Source organism: Pseudorca crassidens, chromosome 2 (assembly GCF_039906515.1).
Source record: "Pseudorca crassidens isolate mPseCra1 chromosome 2, mPseCra1.hap1, whole genome shotgun sequence".
Taxonomy (NCBI): Eukaryota; Metazoa; Chordata; class Mammalia; order Artiodactyla; family Delphinidae; genus Pseudorca; species Pseudorca crassidens.
Window position 1 is genome coordinate 137,617,254 of NC_090297.1, and position 22,254 is coordinate 137,639,507.

General features: G+C 41.0%; 1 protein-coding gene across 1 annotated transcript in view; it reads left to right on the forward strand.

The window, feature by feature from the left end:
- LAMC1 (laminin subunit gamma 1) overlaps nt 1-21,724 on the forward strand; it is a 123,598-nt gene extending 101,874 nt beyond the window's left edge. Inside the window, exons 16-28 of the mRNA XM_067728865.1 lie at nt 506-648; nt 1,619-1,797; nt 3,141-3,297; nt 6,545-6,750; nt 7,406-7,485; nt 9,017-9,154; nt 9,699-9,843; nt 10,860-11,009; nt 11,276-11,390; nt 12,808-13,007; nt 14,090-14,248; nt 16,485-16,584; nt 18,708-21,724. Coding sequence (XP_067584966.1) covers nt 506-648; nt 1,619-1,797; nt 3,141-3,297; nt 6,545-6,750; nt 7,406-7,485; nt 9,017-9,154; nt 9,699-9,843; nt 10,860-11,009; nt 11,276-11,390; nt 12,808-13,007; nt 14,090-14,248; nt 16,485-16,584; nt 18,708-18,964 — 2,029 coding nt within the window. The 3' untranslated portion in view covers nt 18,965-21,724. The remainder of the gene's footprint in view (nt 1-505; nt 649-1,618; nt 1,798-3,140; nt 3,298-6,544; nt 6,751-7,405; nt 7,486-9,016; nt 9,155-9,698; nt 9,844-10,859; nt 11,010-11,275; nt 11,391-12,807; nt 13,008-14,089; nt 14,249-16,484; nt 16,585-18,707) is intronic.
- Nucleotides 21,725-22,254: the final 530 nt, after the last annotated feature.

Genomic DNA, 22,254 nt, shown 5'->3' on the forward strand with positions numbered 1-22,254 from the left:
ATTTGAGTGCCTAAAATGGGCAAGGCACCCTTTCGAGGCAATACTGGAGAGTTGTAATTAAGTAATGAGAGAAAAGAGTGGAATGCAGTGGCCCCAGCTGTGTCAGTGTCACCTGAGCAACATTTTTTTAACAATACAAATTATATGGTCCTTTCTGAGATGCTTAGAATCAGACCTTCAAGGGTTGCAGTTGCCTGGGAATTCCTGTTTTCAAACCTCCTATTCAGCGCCCACGTGGTGCCAGATTGGAGAGCCGTGGGTAGTCGTTTTAGTAGTGAAATAAAAGTATTCGTGTGGGTTAGGCTAGAAAAAGAAGTTCTGAATAGAACTCATGAAAATCACTTGAACCTCAGGTTTTAATAACCCTTAACGTCTGTCATAATAGCCCTTAACATTCTGTTTTCTAATACAAATTACATCAGTCCTATGCTGAAAGGAACAAAAAAGAAAGGTTTGCTTAAAGTCTGTTTTACTTACCTGAGAAATGTCATGTGTTCATTTTCAGGTGTGACTGCCATGCTTTGGGTTCCACCAATGGACAGTGTGACATCCACACTGGCCAGTGTGAGTGCCAGCCTGGCATCACCGGTCAGCACTGCGAGCACTGCGAGGTCAACCACTTTGGGTTTGGACCTGAAGGCTGTAAACGTAAGGGGCGTTGGTGGCAAAGTCTCGTCTCATTCCAGTTAGAACTGTTAGTCCAGAAAGGACTTTGACAGCCTCGGTGTAGCCACATGGCTCACAGTCAGGGCTGTGCCCAGATCATCACAGATGCTTTATTCAAGAAATATTATCCATTTTTTTAAAACTCAGAGGACCGAAAGCCTCTCTAGTTTCTTTGCAACCACCCTATTTATGTCTTTTTTTTTTTTACAGTGTTTCTGATTCTTCCTTTTTCTAGTCTTTAATTTTTCCAGATGATTACCCTTTGGTTACCGAGCCTTCCCCGTGCTTAATGAAACTTTTTAATTGATCACCTTAGCGCAGAAAATGAAACAGTGAGGGATTCTGCTCAAACGTGTTTGTTGACTTACTGGCTCAGTTGCTTCCCACCCTTGGGGCCCTTTTGGTGCGGTTACATGTCCACATCTGCTGCTCCTTGGCATAAACACTTGCTTGGAATTAGGCCGCGGAACAGTTTGGGTTTTTGCTTTCTGAATTCCTTCATTTCTCCTGTGGAATGTAGCATAAGTCATTGACTCCGTTCAGAGAACAAAATGAGTAAACAAACTATAAAATAATGGAAAATAAGCATTAGCATTTGGGTTTTCTAGTTCCTTAGTGAGAGAAAAACAGTGGAGAGATGAAGGTAGAGATAAATTCTCGAAGTGCACAAAAAGGGCACTTTCTATAATAGACTAATTTCTGTAGTTATTCAGTCACGTGAAATGTGCCCCCTCCAAAAGGTGCTCACTCTAAAATTTACTCCTGTTTTAAAAATGTCTGGCTTCTCTGCTAAGCAGGCTTAACCATTTAAATTCTCCTAAATCAGCCTGTTTTTCACAAAGCATCTAATTATAATGATAATACAGTTGGCTTATTGATATCAATGTGAGTTAAAAGAAAATGCACTCTTCCTTTTTTTCCTTATTATGTACCTTTTCCCTTTATTCTGCAGCCTGTGACTGTCATCCTGAGGGGTCTCTTTCCCTCCAGTGCAAAGATGATGGTCTCTGTGCATGCAAAGAAGGCTTTGTGGGGAATCGCTGTGACCAGTGTGAAGAGAACTATTTCTACAATCGGTCTTGGCCTGGCTGCCAGGAATGTCCAGCTTGTTACCGGCTGGTAAAGGATAAGGTCAGCTGTCAACAGTGCATGCGTTCATTCATTCAGCAGATGTTGAATGGGCACTTCCTATGCTCTAAGCTCTAGAGAAAAAATGGTGAACAAAATAGACACAGTCCCTGTTCTCAAAGACTCAAGTTCCAGTTGGGAGACAAATAATAAAAATTAAAGAAATACTAACTGAGATAAGTGCAAGAAAGAATACAAACAGAATAACTGGGGAGAACTACTTTATATAGAGCATCTGTGGAAACTCACTTAAGGTGCGATCTTAAGGATGAGAAAGAGCAAACCAAAGGAGAAGTGGTGGGTAGGCTGTTCCAGGCAGAGGGAACGTGGGGTACAAAGGCCTCAAAGCTGGAGGGTGTCTGGAGCCTGCTGAGTGAGGGGGGAGTGGTTTGTGATAAGACTGGAAAGGTTGGTAGAGACAGCTTACGTTGCACCATGTTGACCAGAGTAAGGAATTCAGATTTTATTCCAAATCCAGTGGGAATGCACTAATGAGTTGTAAGCTGGGAAATCCAGTTTATATTTTAAGAACAGCACTCTGCTGTGTGAAGATTGATGGTTAGGTGTGGGGCAAAAGGGGAAGCCTAGATTGAATTGGACAAATATTATATGTGTGTTCGGCAGGGCAGGGTGTGAGAGAGGGTAAAGTTAGGGAAAGAGAAGAATCAAGGATGGATCTTGGGTTTTTTGCTTAAGGTAGTTGTAGGCATTACTTACTGAGATGGTGATGACTCAGAGAATACATATTTAAGAGAAAGAATCAAGGATAGAATTTTGGATATTAGGTTGAGAATACCTATCAGAGAGCCAAGTGGGGGTATCAGATAGGTAATCTCAAACGCAAGGGAGAGGTCAGAACTGGAGAATCATCAGCATGTAGGGTTTAACGTCAAAGGAATCAACCAGATTTTCTTTTGAAGCCAGAGGAATGAGGAAAAACTACCCATGTTATCTACTTAAAAGTATACATACATGGAGTGTATAGACCTTCATATTTATAGAGCAGCGGTCCCCAACCTTTTTGGCACCAGGGACCGGTTTCGTGGAAGACAGTTTTTCCGTGGACAGGGTGTGTGGGGGGCGGTGATGGTGCAGGCGGTAATGCGGGCCGTGGAGAGCGATGGGGGGCAGCAGATGAAGCTTTGCTCGCTCGCCCGCTACTCGCCTCTTGCTGTGCGGCCCGGTTCCGAGCAGACCATGGACTGTTGCCGGTCTACAGCCTGGGGGTTGGGCACCCCTGTTCTAGAGTACCCACTTTGATTATTGTTCCTACAGGAAGTACAGTTGAGTTCTTCAGGAATGTCTGTACACCCTACCTTTCCCTTTTCTTCTTCCATTATGCTTAGGTTGCTGAGCATCGAGCAAAACTCCAGGAATTAGAGAATCTCATTGCAAACCTTGGAACTGGGGATGAGATGGTGACGGATCAAGCCTTTGAGGATAGGCTAAAGGAAGCAGAGAGAGAGGTGACTGATCTCCTTCGTGAGGCCCAGGATGTCAAAGGTACACACGATTAAACAAGTGGGTAATTTCTATAAGATGGTCCGTCTTTAGATGTAGCTCCTAATGCAAGGTTAAGTAGTATGGTTTTATAAAATTAATTTTTTTTTTTTTTTTTTGCGGTACGCGGGCCTCTCACTGTTGTGGCCTCTCCCGTTGCGGAGCACAGGCTCCGGACGCACAGACTCAGCGGCCATGGCGGCTCACGGGCCTAGCCGCTCCGCGGCACGTGGGATCTTCCTGATCCGGGGCACGAACCCATGTCCCCTGCATCGGCAGGCGGACTCTCAACCACTGCGCCACCAGGGAAGCCCATCAATTTTTAAACTCTGTTTAGAATATGAATTATTTTATTTTTTAAACATGTAGAAAAGAACCTGTCAATGTTTTAAGATACACTTAGCAGAAATACTTCTCCCAACACATCAAAAACTGTTAGATGTTAAAATCCAAGCATTTTATGAATCCTTCTATCAAGGTGCTCACCACTGGGCTGAAGTTACTTTGTTTTGGAGTTTTCCATCACTGAGACACATATGCTCATCAGATACTCATAGTAAATGTGCATTAACGTTGATAACACCCGGGACCACAGTGATCAACTTCCCTACTGATGATGTTTCCATCTGGAGTTAGAGAAGTCCTCTTGTCAGAGTACGGGTCAACAAAAGCTAAATATATTGCTTATTTCTTGTTGTAAATGTCCCTAAGATTTTATAAAATTACTGAAGTAGAGAAGGAAGAAATTGGATGTATCTGGTTTGGGCCAGTTTGTTTAATTTTTATTAGGACAGTCCAAAAATTGTTCTATGAGATAAATTTTTAGAAATGGAAAAATAAAATGAGAGGTCAAAAACTTATGTGTTTTGTTTCAGTTGTTGTTACATTTTAAGTCTTAAACATAGATTAAGAAGAATGTATATGTTTCCTGTTCTGTATAAACAATGGTGGTTTTTTTAGGCTGCTCATTTTCAAATTTGGACACACGTTTTTTTTCATTAATGTATTCTCTTGTAACAGCAAATTCGCATCTGTCCTGCCATATCCGTTGAAGAACTGAACGTGGGGTGATCGTTCTTAGGTGCCAATCAGTCAACCTGAGAGGTGGGGTGTGGCAGGCAGCTCTGGTGCCAGCAGCACCAGCACATGGGCACGGTCACGGGGCAGGAAGGGGAGGTGAGCCAGCACCGCCACTCATCCAGGCTCCACACCTTGGTGCAGCCCCAGTTACATCTGGCTCTTTTGGGCCACAATGGCTACGTACTTTCCTCTGCCCAAGCTGGTGATTCTGTGGGACAGAAGCTCTGATAGGAACCATGGCCACCGTACCTTTCCTTGAGCCACCTGCAAGGTGGGGAGCATAACGGGCTGCTTCTGGTAGCTTTGGGAGCACCACAGTGAGGCTGGAGTTAAAATCCACTCCCACTAAATCCTGATTCATGGAGTTCCTGGCTGACCTTTCCTACTTAGGTTCAAACTAGCCAAGAATAAAAATATCTTCAAAATGATTTACCCTTTCAGACTCTCCCTAAGTGTTCATTTGTAGTTAAACTTGTGTTTATTCTGCAGTTTGAAGGGAGATTATGTGGTGCAATTAGGTCTTGCAATTGGACACTTGGAATTAGAGGGCTTTGAAGTGATCCACTTAGGTTATTTGTTCCCTTTTTGGGATACTATTGTTTCTGTAAAGAACTGGCCAGAGAGATCGGTATCTGTTACCTTTTTGAAGTTCTAAAGGGAAGGGGGCTTCTGTAACTTCATTAGCCAATGAAGCCAATGCTTACGCTTCCTAAATCTGAATGATTTTCTATGATTTCAGCTTGTTTTTATATTTTGTATTTTCTTAAAAATCTTTGGATTATCAAAGAATTGTTTTAAGGAATCATCCGCGCAGGGCCATTTTGTATAGTTGGATGAGATGTTTTGCAGGCCACCAGCTTCGCATGTGTATTGATTGGGTGGCCCTGCTTGTAAGTTGCTATTTTTCCAAACCTGTATTCATCTTTGTTGATCTTAACTTTGACTTCTCATCTCTTTTACATTCCTTGGAAAATTTAGATGCCAGCACTAACACCATGCAGAAATAAGAACTGGTCAATTTTGAATAGGATTGACTTAATGGTTCCTGTATATTATAATATAACTTCATGACATGTGAGAATTGTAATAACGTCAGAATTATCTTTGCATGGGCTTATATTGATTGATTGATTAGGACACAGGTATGAGGTTTAAATTGAATGTGCATAATTAATAGAGAACAATTTGAAGAACTTTTCAAAAGCAGAGATCAATTTGAAAGCAATTACATGGATGTGCCAGGCAGTGGGAGGTGGCAGCAAGAGTCTATTTAGTTTAAAATACAAAATAATTTTAACGTGCCATATTTCAACATCAGTTTTTTTTTCCCCAGAAAGAATTCTTATTATTTATGTTATTTATTTATTTTTGGCTGTGTTGGGTCTTCGCTGCTGCGCACGGGCTTTCTCTAGTTGCGGCGAGCAGGGGCTACTCTTTGTTGCCGTGCACGGGCTTCTCATTGCAGTGGCTTCTCTTGTTGTGGAGCACGGGCTCTAGGCACGCGGGCTTCAGTAGTTGTGGCATGTGGGCTCAGTAGTTGTGGCTCATGGGCTCTAGAGCGCAGGCTCAGTAGTTGTGGCGCACGGGCTTAGTCCGCAGCATGTGGGGTCTTCCTGGAGCAGGCCTCGAACCCGTGTTCCCTGCCTTAGCAGGCAGATGCTTAACCACTGCGCCACCAGGGAAGTCCCTCAACATCAGTTTTGAACCGAGTTTTTTCCTAGTTTAGAAAAATGTCCAGCTCTCAGGGCTGGTAGTACTTTTAACAACATTGTATTTTTATGATTCAATCTTGCATATGCTAGAATATCAAAATCTTTCCCTCAGCAGACATTTTTTGAGTGTCTTCTCTTTGCCAATCACTTTGTGATACTGGGGGTACAGTGTTGAGTAAGAATGAGGGACTCATAGTCAAGTGGGAGAGAGACAGTGTGTTAATCTCCAGTTAACCCACTTGGAGACCGTAGATGAATGTAACAGTGGTGCTACTGCTGGGCACAGTGAAGACTGACCAGCTCTGCCAATGGACTTAGGGAAACTTGTCAGAAAGATGCTATGTTTGGAAGAGTAAGGATAAGCAGCGCCTCAGATTTCACGTGAGATGATATGTGTTCCGCCCCGCCCGACCCCGCCTCAGATAATTTATGGACTTCCTTCTGCACTGTGATTGCAGATGTAGACCAGAATCTGATGGATCGCCTCCAGAGAGTGAATAACACCTTATTCAGCCAAATTAGCCGTTTGCAGAATATCCGGAATACCATCGAAGAGACTGGGAACTTGGCTGAGCAAGCCTGTGCCCGGGTAGAAAGCACAGAGCAGTTGATTGAAATCGCATCCAGAGAACTTGAGAAAGCAAAAGTCGCCATTGCCAATGTGGTGAGTGACTGGGAAGGTCTGAGGTGGGGCTGAGGGAGTCCCTTGGCTTTTACTGGTAGTGGAATGCTTCTTCAGCTAAATTGACTCCTTGTATCTTTTTATTTGTCTTCAAACATGGAGCAAGAAAGCCACATTGCTCATAGTTGCCATGAAATAGTTATCACAAACTGGATTAAAACCAAAGGACATCTGGGTCCTTTCTCTAGTTTTGTTCCTTCTATGGCACTAGGCAATTTAATCTTCCTTTTTTTTAAAATATTTATTTATTTATTTGGTTGTGCCAGGTCTTAGCTGCAGCACGCAGGATCTTCGCTGCCGCATGCGGGATCTTTTAGTTGCAGCATGTGGGCTCTTAGTGGCAGCATGCGGGATCTAGCTCCCTAACCAGGGATCGCATCCAGGCCCCCTGCATTGGGAGCATGGAATCTTAACCACTGGGACACCAGGGAAGTCCCTAAGCTTCCTTTATTCTCTGCTGAAAATAGAAATAATAATCCACAATCAAGGATGCTGATGTTACCTGAAGATCTCTGAAATTAAGAAGAGACCTTCTTTCTCGAAATAACACTAGTGAAAATTTAGTTTTGACACTTGCTTTATTAAATTTAAATAATTCATTCCTTTGAGATTAGTGCTTTGTTTATTTCCTCTCTAGTCAATCACTCAGCCAGAATCTACAGGGGACCCAAACAACATGACTCTTTTGGCGGATGAGGCACGAAAGCTTGCTGAACGGTAACCTCCAGCTCCCTCTTTAATGGTTAAGTTATGGCTTTCATCGCGGTGTGCACACGTTGTTTCATTCTATCCCCACACACACTTCCCATGTAACGCACTTTTGCAAAGTTTGCTCTCGTTTCTGAAATGCGATTAGCTACATGTACTCTTTGCTTCCCTTTACTTTGAAATTAGAATATTTACTTTGAATATTAGAATATGATGGTTTGGAGGGAAATTATATTTGCACATCTAAGGAAAACCGTAACATTTTTTAGATTTTTAATTTTGAAACCTTAAAGTTAATAGATAATTAAGCTCGATAGAATTTAGTTATTTTTAAACATTTTTAAATTTTCAACAAAAATGTTTAATTTTCAAGTTTCAATAGAGAACATTTACTAACCCATAGTACATGTGAAAATCAGAAACAGACCATTTTATTCCTGATTAAATGTAATTTCTTAAGAAGACTTTAAATTGTAGAGGGCATCAAGTGAAAACAATATTTTAAAAATAAATTGCTAAAATGTAGGCTCCATGAGGGCAGGTGTTTTTGTGTGCTTTATTCACTGTTGAAATCCCAATGCTTAAAACAATGTCTGGCATATAGTAGGTACTCAATAAATGTTTATTGAATGCATTGCAGAACAGCTAGTAGACCTCATAGGTACAGGGTGCTTAAATAAGCCTCATGTTAGAATTTTAGCCTCAATGTCTGAGCAGTTATATTGGCTTCTTGCTTTACCATATGTGCTCTATTTCTGTCCTTTGTAAATGTGTGTGAACTGTTGTCATTTAGCTCATAGAACATTCATGGTTTCAGAGCTGAATTTTCTGATTAAAAGAAGACAGCTGAAAACATTATAGAAAACTCCCGAGAAAATTAGATCTTGGAAATTAATTGTGGTGTACTTCATGCATGAATTTTGAAGGAAAGTTTATCATATCAAAAAGAATGGCCATGTATTGCAGTGTGACAATGTAATATGAAATTTTAGAGTTGAAAAAACCTTAGCATTTACCCAGCTAACGTGCGTTATTTGTCTGGAGTCCCTGTTGACATGTTCCTTGTTGAGTTGCTCTTCCTGGCCAGTAACTAGGTTGCATGTGAGAAATCTGAATAGTCAAAGTTGTTTCAAGACTATGCAATAACAGAACCAGAGTAGCAATTAAAGATGAGGTCTGGGATTTGTGTTCATGACTAGAGAAATGAGTTCTTGCTGGTATCCACAGTTTCATACATAAATACCCTTAATAATTATATTTAAAAGTAATTTTTAAGAAATATAAGCATTTGCCCCTACACATTTTATATCATTAATATCCTTGGGAAATATCATTTTCTCAGATTACAGAATGCTATTTATAAACTCAGCCCCTCTGAAATGATAACAAAATTCCAAATTTATAAGATTTTTTCAATATTTGTGGACCTCTGCCCACATTAGTTTATGTATATTAATAAGGTAAGCATTACCTAAATTCTACTTCTTTCCCTTTTAGACGGTTGTGTTTCATGGCTTGTTTTTCCTCTTATGTTATACAGCCATAAACAAGAAGCTGATGACATTGTACGAGTGGCAAAGGCAGCCAATGATACATCAACTGAGGCATATAATCTGCTTCTGAGGACACTGGCAGGAGAAAATCAAACAGCATTTGAGATTGAAGAGCTTAATAGAAAGTGAGTGTAATTTAAAAGTGGCTTATAGCCCTTCAGTTGTTCTTGTAAGTAACACCAGTTCAAGGAAAAATTAAATGCCGGTGAATTCAGGCCATGTATTCATGCAGTAAGATTTCTTTTGTTAATCATGCTTTTGAAATGATGCCGTAATTAGAGCAGGGGATGTAGAGCCACAGAGATTTTATTTGATCCAGTTACTGTATCAGCAGAGAATGGTAATGACTAGCCATGATGCTTAAAATTCTGCATAAAGGAGAAGAGAAAAAATACCATCGAGTGAGCAGAGAAAATATATTTGAGCTACAAATATTTAAAAGGTGTCTGAAATAAGAAAGCATATGGTAAACCATATGCCTTAAATAGAAGTGATGAGATGAAATCTAAATTTAAGCTATGTTGGTATTAAATAATAGCATTTTAATATAACATTTCTTTGAGGTTTTGGAAATACTATCACGGTGATTTAAACTGGAATGAATCTGGTGAACATTAAGATGCTAAAAGCAACTAGGGTTTTCATCCCATCACATCTTTTGTTCCTTAGGTATGAACAAGCGAAGAACATCTCACAGGATCTAGAGAAGCAAGCTGCCCGAGTACATGAGGAGGCCAAGAGGGCTGGTGAGAAAGCCGTGGAGATCTATGCCAGTGTTGCCCAGCTGACTCCCGTGGACTCAGAAGCCATGGAGGTATGGCGCTGACAGCCTGCACGCACAGGCTTTGGTTGTCACTGCCGTCCCCCATTCACAGCTCCTACCCTCTTCCCACCAAACACACAGCCACGTGCCCCCTCAGTCTGGGTAAGAGCTCTTCTGACTGCCCGGCAGCTGTCATCAGTACCTACCTCCTCTGTCCTCCCAACAGCTCACTGGTAAAGTTGAGTTCTAGTTTAGATACGGTAATAGAACTTATTGAGGTAAAAAAAAAAATCCTGTGGTTATAAACATTAAATAGCAAAGACTCCTTTAGTGATAGGAATAATCACTCCTAAATCTTGGATATAAATCCAAATTATAATATATTTGGATTAATTAAAACAGACTACACCTAGGTCGTTACCCTGGTTTTGAACAAGAGAGAAATAAAAGAATGGTTTAAATGAAAGAACTATATCGGGATGCTTTGGGGCAGGTAAAATATTTAGGGATTGGTAGTGTTTTATTTCATCTGTACTCTAATCATGAATCTTCATACCAAGTTCTATATAAGTGGTGTATTTTTTACATTAAACTTGCAATTTATTAAGTTTCACTTTTTACATCTGAGGTGTTGACTTCGTTTTTACCATAAAGTTTTAGGTCTCCTCAGACGTGTACATACTGTATGATTCCATATATGTGGAATTTCACAATAGGCAAAACTAATCTATGATGATAAAAACCAGACCAGTGGCAGCTGCATTGTTGGAAAGGTGGGTGTGGAAATTGACTGGAAAGAGATACAAGGGAATTTCCTGGGTGGAAATATTCTGTATCTTGTTTGGGGTGTTGGTTACACAGGTGAATATATTTGTCAAAACTCATCAGACTAAGTGCTGTGCATTTCAGTATGTGTAAGTATACCTCAGTTTTTTAAAGAGGTCCATAAAATCTTGACCTGTGCTATGCTTTAGAAAATGTCCACTAAGTATAGAATTACTAAGCCTACCTTTTCGTCAGTTTAGTTGTTTTGCCTAAAATATAATGATCTTACTTGCTTCTCATAGAATGAGGCAAATAAAATAAAGAAGGAAGCTGAGGATCTGGATCGTCTGATTGACCAGAAGTTAAAAGATTATGAGGACCTCAGACAGGACATGAGAGGGAAGGAATTTGAAGTAAAGAACCTTCTGGAAAAAGGAAAGACCGAACAGCAGGTTGGTTTGCTTTGCAAGTTGCTTCGTTTCTCGAGGCAAAAATTGAAACTGCCTGACTGTAGGCTGTGTCTGTGATGTTACCGCAATTGCAGAAGCAACAAAACACATGAAAGAGTATTCAGAGGAGGGCCTTATGCTGATGCCCAGGCCTAACCTGCTGTATACTGGCCAGTGTCAGGGTGGTGGCTTGTAGGTGTCTGGTCTGTTAGGAGAGAGAAGGGCTTTACCTTGGAGGGTTTGTCCTCTTATCTGCCACGTGTTTGCAGACTGCCGACCAACTGCTAGCCCGAGCGGATGCTGCCAAGGCTCTTGCGGAAGAAGCTGCTAAAAAGGGACGAAATACCTTACAAGAAGCCAATGACATTCTCAGCAACCTGAAAGGTATGAGAGGGTCAGATAACAGGGTAAATTTGTATGTCTCCTTCATTAGGGTGATTCTCTCTTTTGTAAAAAAGTTTTTACTATGAGACTTTCTGAACACATACAGCACAAGAGATAATAGTATAAAACATCCCATATACCTGTCATTCAGATTCAGCAGTTAAGATTTTTACTGCACTTACTTCATCCCCCAACACCTACCCTATCTTTTTTTAAAAAAAATTTTTTATCAGTTAATGCATATAATTAAAGCCAACAATTACTGCTTTACACATCACCTGATAGTGCTTTATTTTTTAATTGATTTTTGGCTGCGTTGGGTCTTTGTTGCTGTGTACGGGCTTTCTCTAGTTGCAGTGAGCGGGGGCTACTCTTCGTTGCGGTGTGCAGGCTTCTCATCGCGGTGGCTTCTCTTGTTGTGGAGCACGGGCTCTAGGCGCATGGGTTTCAGTAGTTGTGGCACTTGGGCTCAGTAGTTGTGGCTCGCGGGCTCTAGAGCACAGCCTCAGTAGTTGTGGCGCACGGTCTTAGTTGCTCCGCAGCCTGTGGGATCTTCCCGGACCAGGGATCAAACCCGTGTCCCCTACATTGGCAGGTGGATTCTTAACCACTGTGCCACCAGGGAAGTCCCTACCCTACCTTTTTTTATGGTAAAGTATTTCAAAGAAAAATCCCAGCGCTCACGTCATCTTACCCCAGCATTCTTCAGTATGGAAGCCAAAAAAAGATATTGCCTGTAACCAAGATGTGCCTATTTAGCTGACTTGTGTTGGTAAGTGGAGATGATCTTTAATTTTCTCTAACAATTGCATCTCAGTCTTTATGTTTTCTTTCCTCACCCAAGATAAAAACGAACTGTGCTCAATTCACTGTGTAGCCTTGGACTCACCTCTGATAAACATAAGCTCTATATATGCAGAAGCTTTATAGAATAATGGTTGAATGTATGGGCTTTGTGTCAGTGGGTTTGGTTTAGAATCCCTGATCCACCTCTTCCTTAGTGTGAATCCTTGAAAAAACTTACCTCTTTAATCCTCAATTTTCTCATATATAAAAATGATTCAATGCCTTGTCACAAGCACATAAAGCTCTTATTAACTCAGTACCTAACACTTAGTAAACACTGAATAAACTGCAGCTTTCGATATTGGTTGAGGTGGAGGTGATGGCATACTCAGCTCCGCATGAAAACAAATGTTCCAAGTGAGAATTTGCCTTCCAGAAACAGGTGTTCATTCACATGAATCTTCCATGTAGATCTATGTGCTTTGTTCTCACATTTCAGTCCATGCTGTTTTTCAGTCTTTTCCCCTGACTTTCACTGTTCATAAAACAAAATCCAGTGGCAGCTCCCTGAAAAGTTCCCTTTTGGCTTGTTGAGAGTTTAGTTTAATTGCATTCCTTGAACCTGTTTTAGATTTTGATAGACGAGTAAATGATAACAAGACGGCTGCAGAGGAGGCACTAAGGAGAATCCCTGCCATCAACCAGACTATAATCGAAGCCAATGAAAAGACCAGGGAAGCACAGCTGGCTCTGGGCAATGCTGCCGCAGATGCCACCGAGGCCAAGAACAAGGCCCACGAGGCGGAGAGGATCGCCAGCGCTGTCCAAAAGGTGTGCTCTCCCCTCTTGTCCGAAACGAAGCCTTTGCTCATCTATTCTCTAGTCATTTTCCGGTTTCTTTCCAGACCCCCAAAAGCTCTTGCAAATTTTTTCCTCAACTCCAGTAAAGTTATATTAAACCATCCTTGTCGTTCTTTTTTTTTTACTAGGCATTAGAGCAGGTAACCACATTGATTGAAGAGGGAGAGTCATTGAAAGGGTCCTTTACTCTAAAATTTCTGCCGTGTCTCAGTGGCAGGGTCTGAGTTGTTGAGGAGGGGAGTTGGCTTCAGTGACCCATCAAGCTCCTGCCCACAAAAAATCAGATTCTTTCTAAGTAAACACAATTCCTTGACATGAACAATTGATATTTTTTCCATCTTATATACAGTGCCAAGTCAGTACAGTTTTTAAGACCCCCTTTCAAGCATATTGCCATATCTAAGACCCACCTATTTAGAATTTTTGAAGTTACCAGTGCTAGGATTCTTTCTACTCATCTTAAAGAATAATTTCTCTAGGCTGGCTTTCTCCTACTTAAAGATAAATCTGTTTTATTTAAAGGAGAAATTGGAGTTGATTCTAAACTTATGTGTTTGGAAATCACACACATTTTTTAGTTTCTTGGATTAATTATATTTTATAAAATATATTTCAGAATTACGGACTTTTTGTACATTATGATGAACTGCCAAGTATCAATAGAATAAGGCTAGCTTTGAATAGAAAATTATCCAAGCGAAAGAGTCTAATCAGTACAATGTGGTGGCAAGTATACACCATTTAAATGTTGCAACTATGTGACCCCAACTGAAAATGGCAACGATAGAACAGGAATTTTTATTAACAGGATTAAACTAGAGGATACAAATTAAAGTGCTTTATAAAATATAAAATGTTATGTTAGGTGGTAATGTTATTTTTTCATTAAATTTGTAGCCCAACTAAACGTAATTCAACATATAGTACAAATTATTGCCCTGTTCTTTCTGGATCATATTTTTGAACCATTTTACAGATTATAAAAGGAGTGGCAGCCTACTTTAGAAAAAGGAAAACTTTTTTTCATTAGGAATTGTTTACTTTGTGCCTAGAATGCTACCAGCACCAAGGCAGAAGCTGAGAGGACTTTTGCAGAAGTTACAGATCTGGATAACGAGGTGAATAATATGTTGAAACAGCTACAGGAAGCAGAAAAGGAGCTGAAGAAAAAACAAGATGATGCTGACCAGGATATGATGATGGCAGGGATGGTAAGTGATTTTGGCAAATGTTTGCTAATGGGCAGAAAGTGAAGGGTGTTTAATAATAAAGATCCCTAACTTGTTGAGAAGAGTCTTTTTCATATTGACTTCTGTTTTTAATTGTGTTTTCTGGTCAAGAATCGGGTTAGTAACTTACATAGAAGACAAAGAATTTGGATCTTCTGCCAGATTGTTGCACAATAGTTCCTTCCCAAAGCTACTCTCAGTTAAAAGAAAAACACTGTTTTACACATTTGAGGTTTTAGGACATTTAAAAGTATGTCTTTATATTTTTGTATGGGTAAATCATAGGTGGTATAAAATCAAAAAAGAACAAAAGGCATGCAATGAAAAGTTAATTTCCGTCCTCCTCTTATTCTCCCAGCAACTTGCTGCCTAAAGACAAAGACCAGTTTCTTGTGTAAAAGGACATTTTTGAAGATGACAAAACATATCAAACTTATATCCAATTTGATTTTCCACTTTTTGTGATGATGTGTATACATAGCCCTGTTTGTAACAAAATTGACTTGTGAATGCATGGCCCAACAAAGGACTAGGTTCTGTTTTGTGCTGTATTTTGCTTCTGAAAGACATTGATGGAGTCACAGTGGAAATATTCCTTTACAGTTCAATCTGATTATAACCACAGTAATGATAGACATGAACTTGTTTAATTGTGGACCTTCAGTGCAAGGAAGGGACCCTTCTTCCACTCCTGCTATAAATCACACCCTTCACTGTAGATCATTTTCACCTTGGGATGGAAAGAAGAACTACTAAGCCTGTTAATCTAGGTAAAGAAGTCCCTAGGGAAGTGATAACAGGAAGCATCGCTGTGCAAATACCTTATTTTACTATGCATTTTTTTGTTGTTTTGAATTGTCCTCATTTTCTATAGCAAGGTATGGCTCAAGTGGAAATTCCCATATAGTAAAAATGTGTATATTTCATACGTGCTGAGGGTCTCTGGATTTTATGTTTTAATACAGTTATAGAAACATTAGATTTAGAGCCTGTTGAAGGAAAGGAAAAGATATATATTCTCTATAAGCTTCAAAAAAGGGTATGAATTCAATTAAAAGGGTAGAAAGAAGATCCATCTTTTGTTCCTTTTGGTAAGTAACTTCTAAGGCGCACAAGGCACCCTCATATATACTATGCCATTTATATTTAAGTATCAATCCTGAAAGGCCAACATTGCATCAGTATTGTTGCAGTCCGTAACCTGTTTTTTAAGGGAAAGAGTGAAGGCTCACAGTTGTTCTTGGAAGAGGAGGCTGCAGAGAGCAGGTTAAATGTAATGGTATGGCCGTAGCAGAGTCCTTTACAGCTCTGCTAGAACACTCTCAGACAGCCTGGGAAGGTGCAGTGAGAATGGCTGCAGTTTGAACAGAGGTTAATCGTTTATTTGTGAAGGTTTTTTCCGTTGCTTTCTTTTTCTTTTTAAAATTTTCACATTGTTTCTATCCAAAACTTTTGTATTCTCTTGACCCAGAAAAGCTAGGAAAAACAGTTCTGTGGTAGGAAGCTCAAAGCTACTCATGTATATCCTGACCAGATTTATTTGTGAGAGCATCTGTTTTCTGATACTTAGACACTTCCTCTTCCATTGTCATTTCCTGTGACTCATGCACAAGTGTATTTGTTCAGGTTTCATGGAATTTTCCCCAATATATTTACCTTTGGTTGATTTTTTAAATGTAAATTGTATTGCCCCAGTTTGTATGTGTGTATTTGTGTGACTGCCTGGGGAGAGGGAGTTTTAGAAGAATGTCACTTAATTATGAAAAATTTCTGAGAATAGGACATTTCTGACAATCAAGTCTCTAAGATCATCCCAGAGGGCATGTTTTGGTTCTAAAACGGTAGTTTTTATACTCGTCCTTAAAAAGTAACTTGTTTCTGCTTGATGGGTTTTATTATGAATACACCTCCATGTGTTCCTGAGTGAGAAAGTGAGAAAAGGAGGTAACCTTGATCTTTGAAAGACAGATACAGTCATTGTAGGCATACTGACTGCCTCCTCATGACTATGAAGTGAATTAAAAATAGCCACATCCTCAACATGAAGATATGACCAAAAAAGAACATCTCCACAGTAGGAGCTAATAGTTTCACGAGTTAGAAGAAGGGAAACCATCTGAAAATTAGATTTGTTGACTCATTGGGGAAAAGATACTTCAAGAAGATAAAAATGTATCATCAAGACTACTGTATCATTTATCCTTTTTTCCCTGTACAGGCTTCACAGGCTGCTCAGGAAGCTGAGATCAATGCCAGAAAGGCCAAAAACTCTGTCACCAGCCTCCTCAACCTTATTAATGACCTCCTGGAGCAGCTGGGTAAGTAACCATAGAGTCTTGTTAGGCAGCCTTTGAATTCTTGGTACTGTTCTTGGGATCTGAGATAGTTGACTCAAAAGTAGATACTACAGTGCAAAGACCGTATGAACTGAATCGTGACTTTAAGTTGTATTAATTCAACATGTACTTGCTAGGTCCTTCCATGGAATCTGACTCAGTATTGGAATCTGACCGTGGTCTGAGGACTTAATAAAATTTTGAAGATATGCTTCCAGCTAGGGTGGCTCATTTATGGTCAAGGTTTATGTTACAATCGAACAGTGATTATTCTTAGTTCATCCTGCTGGCAGAATGTCTTTAAAGGATTTAAAGTGAAGGATTTCAATGACAGAATAAAAGAACACTTTAAAGGATAATCGATTAAAGGCTAATTGGATGAGGTGACAGTTTTTATGCCAAAAGAGAGAACGCTTTCTTTTTGAAGGAAATATAAGCATATTAAAATGTTCCTTTAATCCAGTTTGATACAGGGAGCAGGCCTCATTATAGGGCAGATGTACTTTTGTCACCAGCCTCTATTATAAAGTTGTAATACTCTAGCCAGTACAGCTTTGTAAGCAAGGCACTCTATTTTAATGTGATAGCCTTTAAAGTTTGGTTTTGGTCAGTGTTTTGTTTTGTGGGGGGTTTTTTTGGGAGGTGTGTGTGATATTTTTATCTGTCTCAATTTTCAAGAATAATAAATTATGTGCCAGCAGATGGACTTTAAAATGAAAGTAAGCTGGAAGAGGTAGGTTTTGTGACAGAAAAGGTTGTATTTTAAAGTTAGTCAGACTTGGGTTGGAATCTTTGCTTTGTGGCCTGTAAGCTGTGCAAATTTGGGCAAATTACGTAACAGCTGAGAATCATTGATGTCAAATGATCTGGTGAGAATTTAATCAAGTTCAGTATGCATAAAGTGCTGGTCGTTGTGCAGCTGGCTGTCTGCTTTCATTTAATATAGAAGTAGTTCCTTTCAAAAGGACCTCTTTTTCTTGCTAATTTTATTTATTTATTTATTTATTCTTGCAGTACGTGGGCCTCTCACTGTTGTGGCCTCTGCCGTTGCGGAGTACAGGCTCTGGACGCGCAGGCTCAGTAGCCATGGCTCATGGGCCCAGCCGCTCCGCGGCACGTGGGATCTTCCCAGACCAGGGCTCGAACTCGTGTCCCTGCATCGGCAGGCGGACTCCCAACCACTGGGCCACCAGGGAAGCCCTCTTGCTAATTTTAAAGCGAAGGTTTGGGGCTTCCCTGGTGGCGCAGTGGTTGAGAATCTGCCTGCTAATGCAGGGACATGAGTTCGAGCCCTGGTCTGGGAAGATCCCACATGCCGCGGAGCAACTAGGCCCGTGAGCCACAACTACTGAGCCTGCGCGTCTGGAGCCTGTGCTCTGCAACAAGAGAGGCCGCGCTAGTGAGAGGCCTGCACCCCGTGATGAAGAGCGGCCCCCGCTCGCCGCATCTAGAGAAAGCCCCCGCACAGAAATGAAGACCCAACACAGCCAAAAATAAAAATAAATTAATTAATTTTTTAAAAAAGTGAAGCTTTGCTGAAATTATTTCAGCATTTCAACCCTTGCCATTTTCCATAGGAGGGCTCCAATAATAGTGTCTAACTCTTGCGAGCAGGACATGACTCCCAGAACAACCCGGTTTCCCTGGAATCGAACAGCTGAGGGCTTAGGGTTCTAGCGTAAAGATGTTTACGTTCATTAGAGGACACTAAAAAGACACAAGGATTACATATATAAACGTGGAAAAGGTATTACACGTTACCAGATGACCTTCAAAACCACAAGTGAGGCTTAAGGTCTAGGACATGGTTGTTATACATTTAGAAAACATTTCACAAAAACCGTCTTCTCAGGAAAAAAAATCCAGCCCCAATATTCATTATAAGCTCTGACCCATCCCTGCTAGATTAGGTCAGTGATTGTACCTGGTTTGCATTGTTAATGCCCTTGTATGACAGGCTTCAAGTTCTCAGGCCACTTTTTCATGGCGACAGCTGCTGGGGCTGGGCTTCCTTTAGAAAAACGCTGGTGGGGATACTTGCGGAGTGATGTTATAATTCTCACTGAATGTGTCTGTCCTCTTCTGTGTCCTTTCTGACTCAACAGGGCAGCTGGACACAGTGGACCTGAACAAGCTAAATGAGATTGAAGGTACCCTGAACAAAGCCAAAGATGAAATGAAAGTCAGTGATCTAGACAGGAAAGTGTCTAACCTGGAGAATGAAGCCAGGAGGCAGGAGGCTGCCATCATGGACTATAACAGAGACATTGAGGAGATCCTGAAGGACATCCGCAACCTGGAAGACATCAAGAAGACCTTACCCTCCGGCTGCTTCAACACCCCGTCCATTGAAAAGCCCTAGCGTCTTCCTTTAGGGAGCCACTGTGAGGCCACAGAGTGCCTTAACACAAAGATTACATTTTTCAGACCCCCACTCTCTGCTGCTCTCCACCACTGTCCTTTTGAGCCAGGAAAAGTCACAAAGTTTAAAGAGAAGCAAATTAAACATCGTGAATCAGGAACAAAGGGTTTTATCTAATAAAGTCTCTCTTCCACTTAGTGGTGGTCCCTTAGACCCACCTTTCCCTTCTGAGTCGCCTAAGGACGTGGCATCCTGCGTTGCTGTACAGTGGCTTAAACCCTTCGTGGGAACCGTTGTGGGCCAGGGCTGAGCCAGTAGCCCTCCCTTTCTCTCTGATGCCAACAGAACCTCCTCAGTCTCAGTACTCTTGTTTCTATGAAGGAGAAGTTTGGCTATTGACAGTAGCATTGTGATGGCCAGTATATCCAGTCTATAGGTAAAGAAAATGCATCCACATCTCCTGCCCCTCCTCCTTTTAAGCAAAAGGAAATACACATCCTGTGCCAAAGGTATTGGTCATTTAGACTGTCGAGAGCCATCATCTGTTGTTTTAGCTATTTTGAGTTTAGGACACTGAGCCATCCCACGGGTAAGGATGCAATGATTTATGACAGTCTCCAGGACGATGTGAGACTGCAGAAGTGGCCGAACGTTTTCTCAGATGTTAATAACTGACTAGGAAGATAAACTGTTTTTCAGATCTTTGGGCAGCTGACAATTTAAATCTGGATGGGCAGCTTGCACTCACCAATAGACGTCTTCTATTCCTATAGATGGAATTTATGCAGAAGAAACAGGGATATGATAACCACTAAGGTTTTTTCCAAAATCACACTAATTCTTAGAGCTTTTTTAGAATATTAGTCTTGGAACTAGTGTTGTTACCTGGCAGAGAACGGGTGGTCCTTACGATCTTGACAAAACAAAACAAAAGCCTCCTTGTCCTATAGTCTTTTCTAGCAAAGGGATAGAACTTAGATGCAACTTGTACTGTCAGGATCCCACATATCCATTTTTCTTCCATTGGGGAGAGATGAAACATTTGACCCTTAGCCTCAGTTTTCTCCTGATGTTCCCATCTTGTAGAACCCCTCAAAACACATTGTTTGCCAAATCCTGGTGACAAATACTTGCACTCAGTATTTCACACAGCTGCCAACACCATCTCGTTCCTGCACTTTGTGATTTAAACCCACCTCTAAACCTTCCCTCTAAGCGTAGAGGGAAGACCCTTACATGGAGTTTCCTAGTGAGCTTCTCAACTTCTGACCCTCAGCTCTGTGGTTTTCTTCTAAGGTCACAGCGTGACGATTCTCTGCCACAAACCCCTTCCTCCTACCAACCCGCTTTCGAGATTCATATATAGCCTTTAACACTATGCAACTTTGTACTTTGCGTAGCAGGGGAAAGAAACTATTATCTGACACACTGGTGCTATTAATTATTTCAAATTTATATTTTTGTGTGAATGTTTTTTTGTTTATCATGATTATAGAGTAAGGAGTTTATGTAAATATACTTGGTCCTGTTTCTAGAATGGCACTGTCCGTTCACTTCTTCACTTCATTTTTCCTCTTCACCAGCACAACGTGTCTGTATACCTCCTTCCCTTCCATCTGCGGTTCTTTGGATTGGATTTGTTCCCTGTTGCTTTGCCCTTCGCCTTGTGTTTGCAGCATGTCCGTTTTCTGACATTCACATCCACCTGCTTTCCTCCACACACAGCCACGATAAAGAGGTACCTCGAACCCTCTTCCGTTGCAGTCCTGGTGGTCCTCAACCACAGCACGATGTTGTTCTTAGTGGCTGCCCCAGAGCAGGAACGCCGGCTCCACAGGGAAGGATGGAATTAGGAACGTCTGCTGAAGGGCATCTTTACCATCAGTGTGAGCCGAGCCAGGAGTGAGTGAGAAATGCCCTCTGGCAGTTGTTGGAGCTGGATGGGGTCATTTTTATAAGGGGTGCATAATTACTTGAGTGCCCGTAGTGCATCAGGGATCGTGCTGCATAGAGTGGGAGAGGTGGTCTGCCTTAGTTCTTCCCCTTTCCATCTCCTCCTTGCATCCCAGAGTTGACTTACTGGTGTTTTGACCTGGCATCCTCCTAAGCTTCCACTCCATTCCTCTTCTCAGGCCTCTTCTCCTGTCGCAGGAGGCCTGGCTCTTTCTTGCCAAGTGTTCATATCAGTGTTTCCTAGCTAGTTCCTCTTTTTTAAGTGGCCACATCCTATGAGACATTTTGGTCAAGGTTTCAGGGAAAGGACTGAAGATAGACTGCTAAGGTAGTTTACCCTCTAGCCTGTGGGTCAGGTTCACTCCAGTAAGTCTTAGGCCACAGTGAAATTTGGGGGATTTGTTGTTGTTTCTTTTCTCCTTTTCCATCTGTGTGGTATATTTTTAAACAGAATTTTATTTTTAAAATAAAAGTTCCTTATAAGACAATACCTTAATTACACACCTGCAATATAGCCATTATTTTATTGTATAGTTCCAGTTATCTGTATTTTATGTAATAAAATCGACAGGATGGCTGCTGCAGAATGCTGGGTGTCACAGGGAACATACACAGCTGTTCCCTGGAATTTTCCCTCTTAATTCCAACCGTGGCCCTTTTCCATGTGCCTTCACTTTAGCTGTTTGCCTTAATCTCTACGGTCTTGCTCTCCAGGGTAGTAAATAAAATGCAACACTTGGCATTTTTTATGTTAAAAAAAAAACAGTATTTTATTTATAATAAAATCTGAATATTTGTAACCCTTTATACTTGGTGTGGCCTGAGTGTGGTACTGGGGATGTAAGATGTTTTAAAAGGTATGATGAAAAAAAAAAGGTATGATGAAGGGGAAGCGTCTCGTAATGTATTCTTTGGGTTGTTTCTTTTCCTGAGAACAATCCAGTGTGTGTACGTGCGTGTGTGTGAGTATATAAATTTATTTATGTATATATTTATGTATTTTAACCCTTCCCAGATTGGAATACTTTGGTTGTGGTCCAGATGATGGCAAATTCTTCCTGTTAAGCTCTAGATAGTAAATGTTTTACGTTTTGCAGGCCATACAGTCTCTGTTACAACTGCTCTGTCTGCTGTTGTAGCAGGAAAGCAGCTGTGGACAGTCTGTAAACAAATGAACAGGGCTGTGGTCCAGTACAACTATTTACAGGAACAGGCCTGGGCTTGCGGGCTGGAGTTTGCCAGACCCCCTGGTGTAGTCTCCATATTTGATTAGTGACTACGGAGGACTATTTTCAAATTATTTGGGCTTTCTAAATTAGCAGATGTATGTAAAGAGT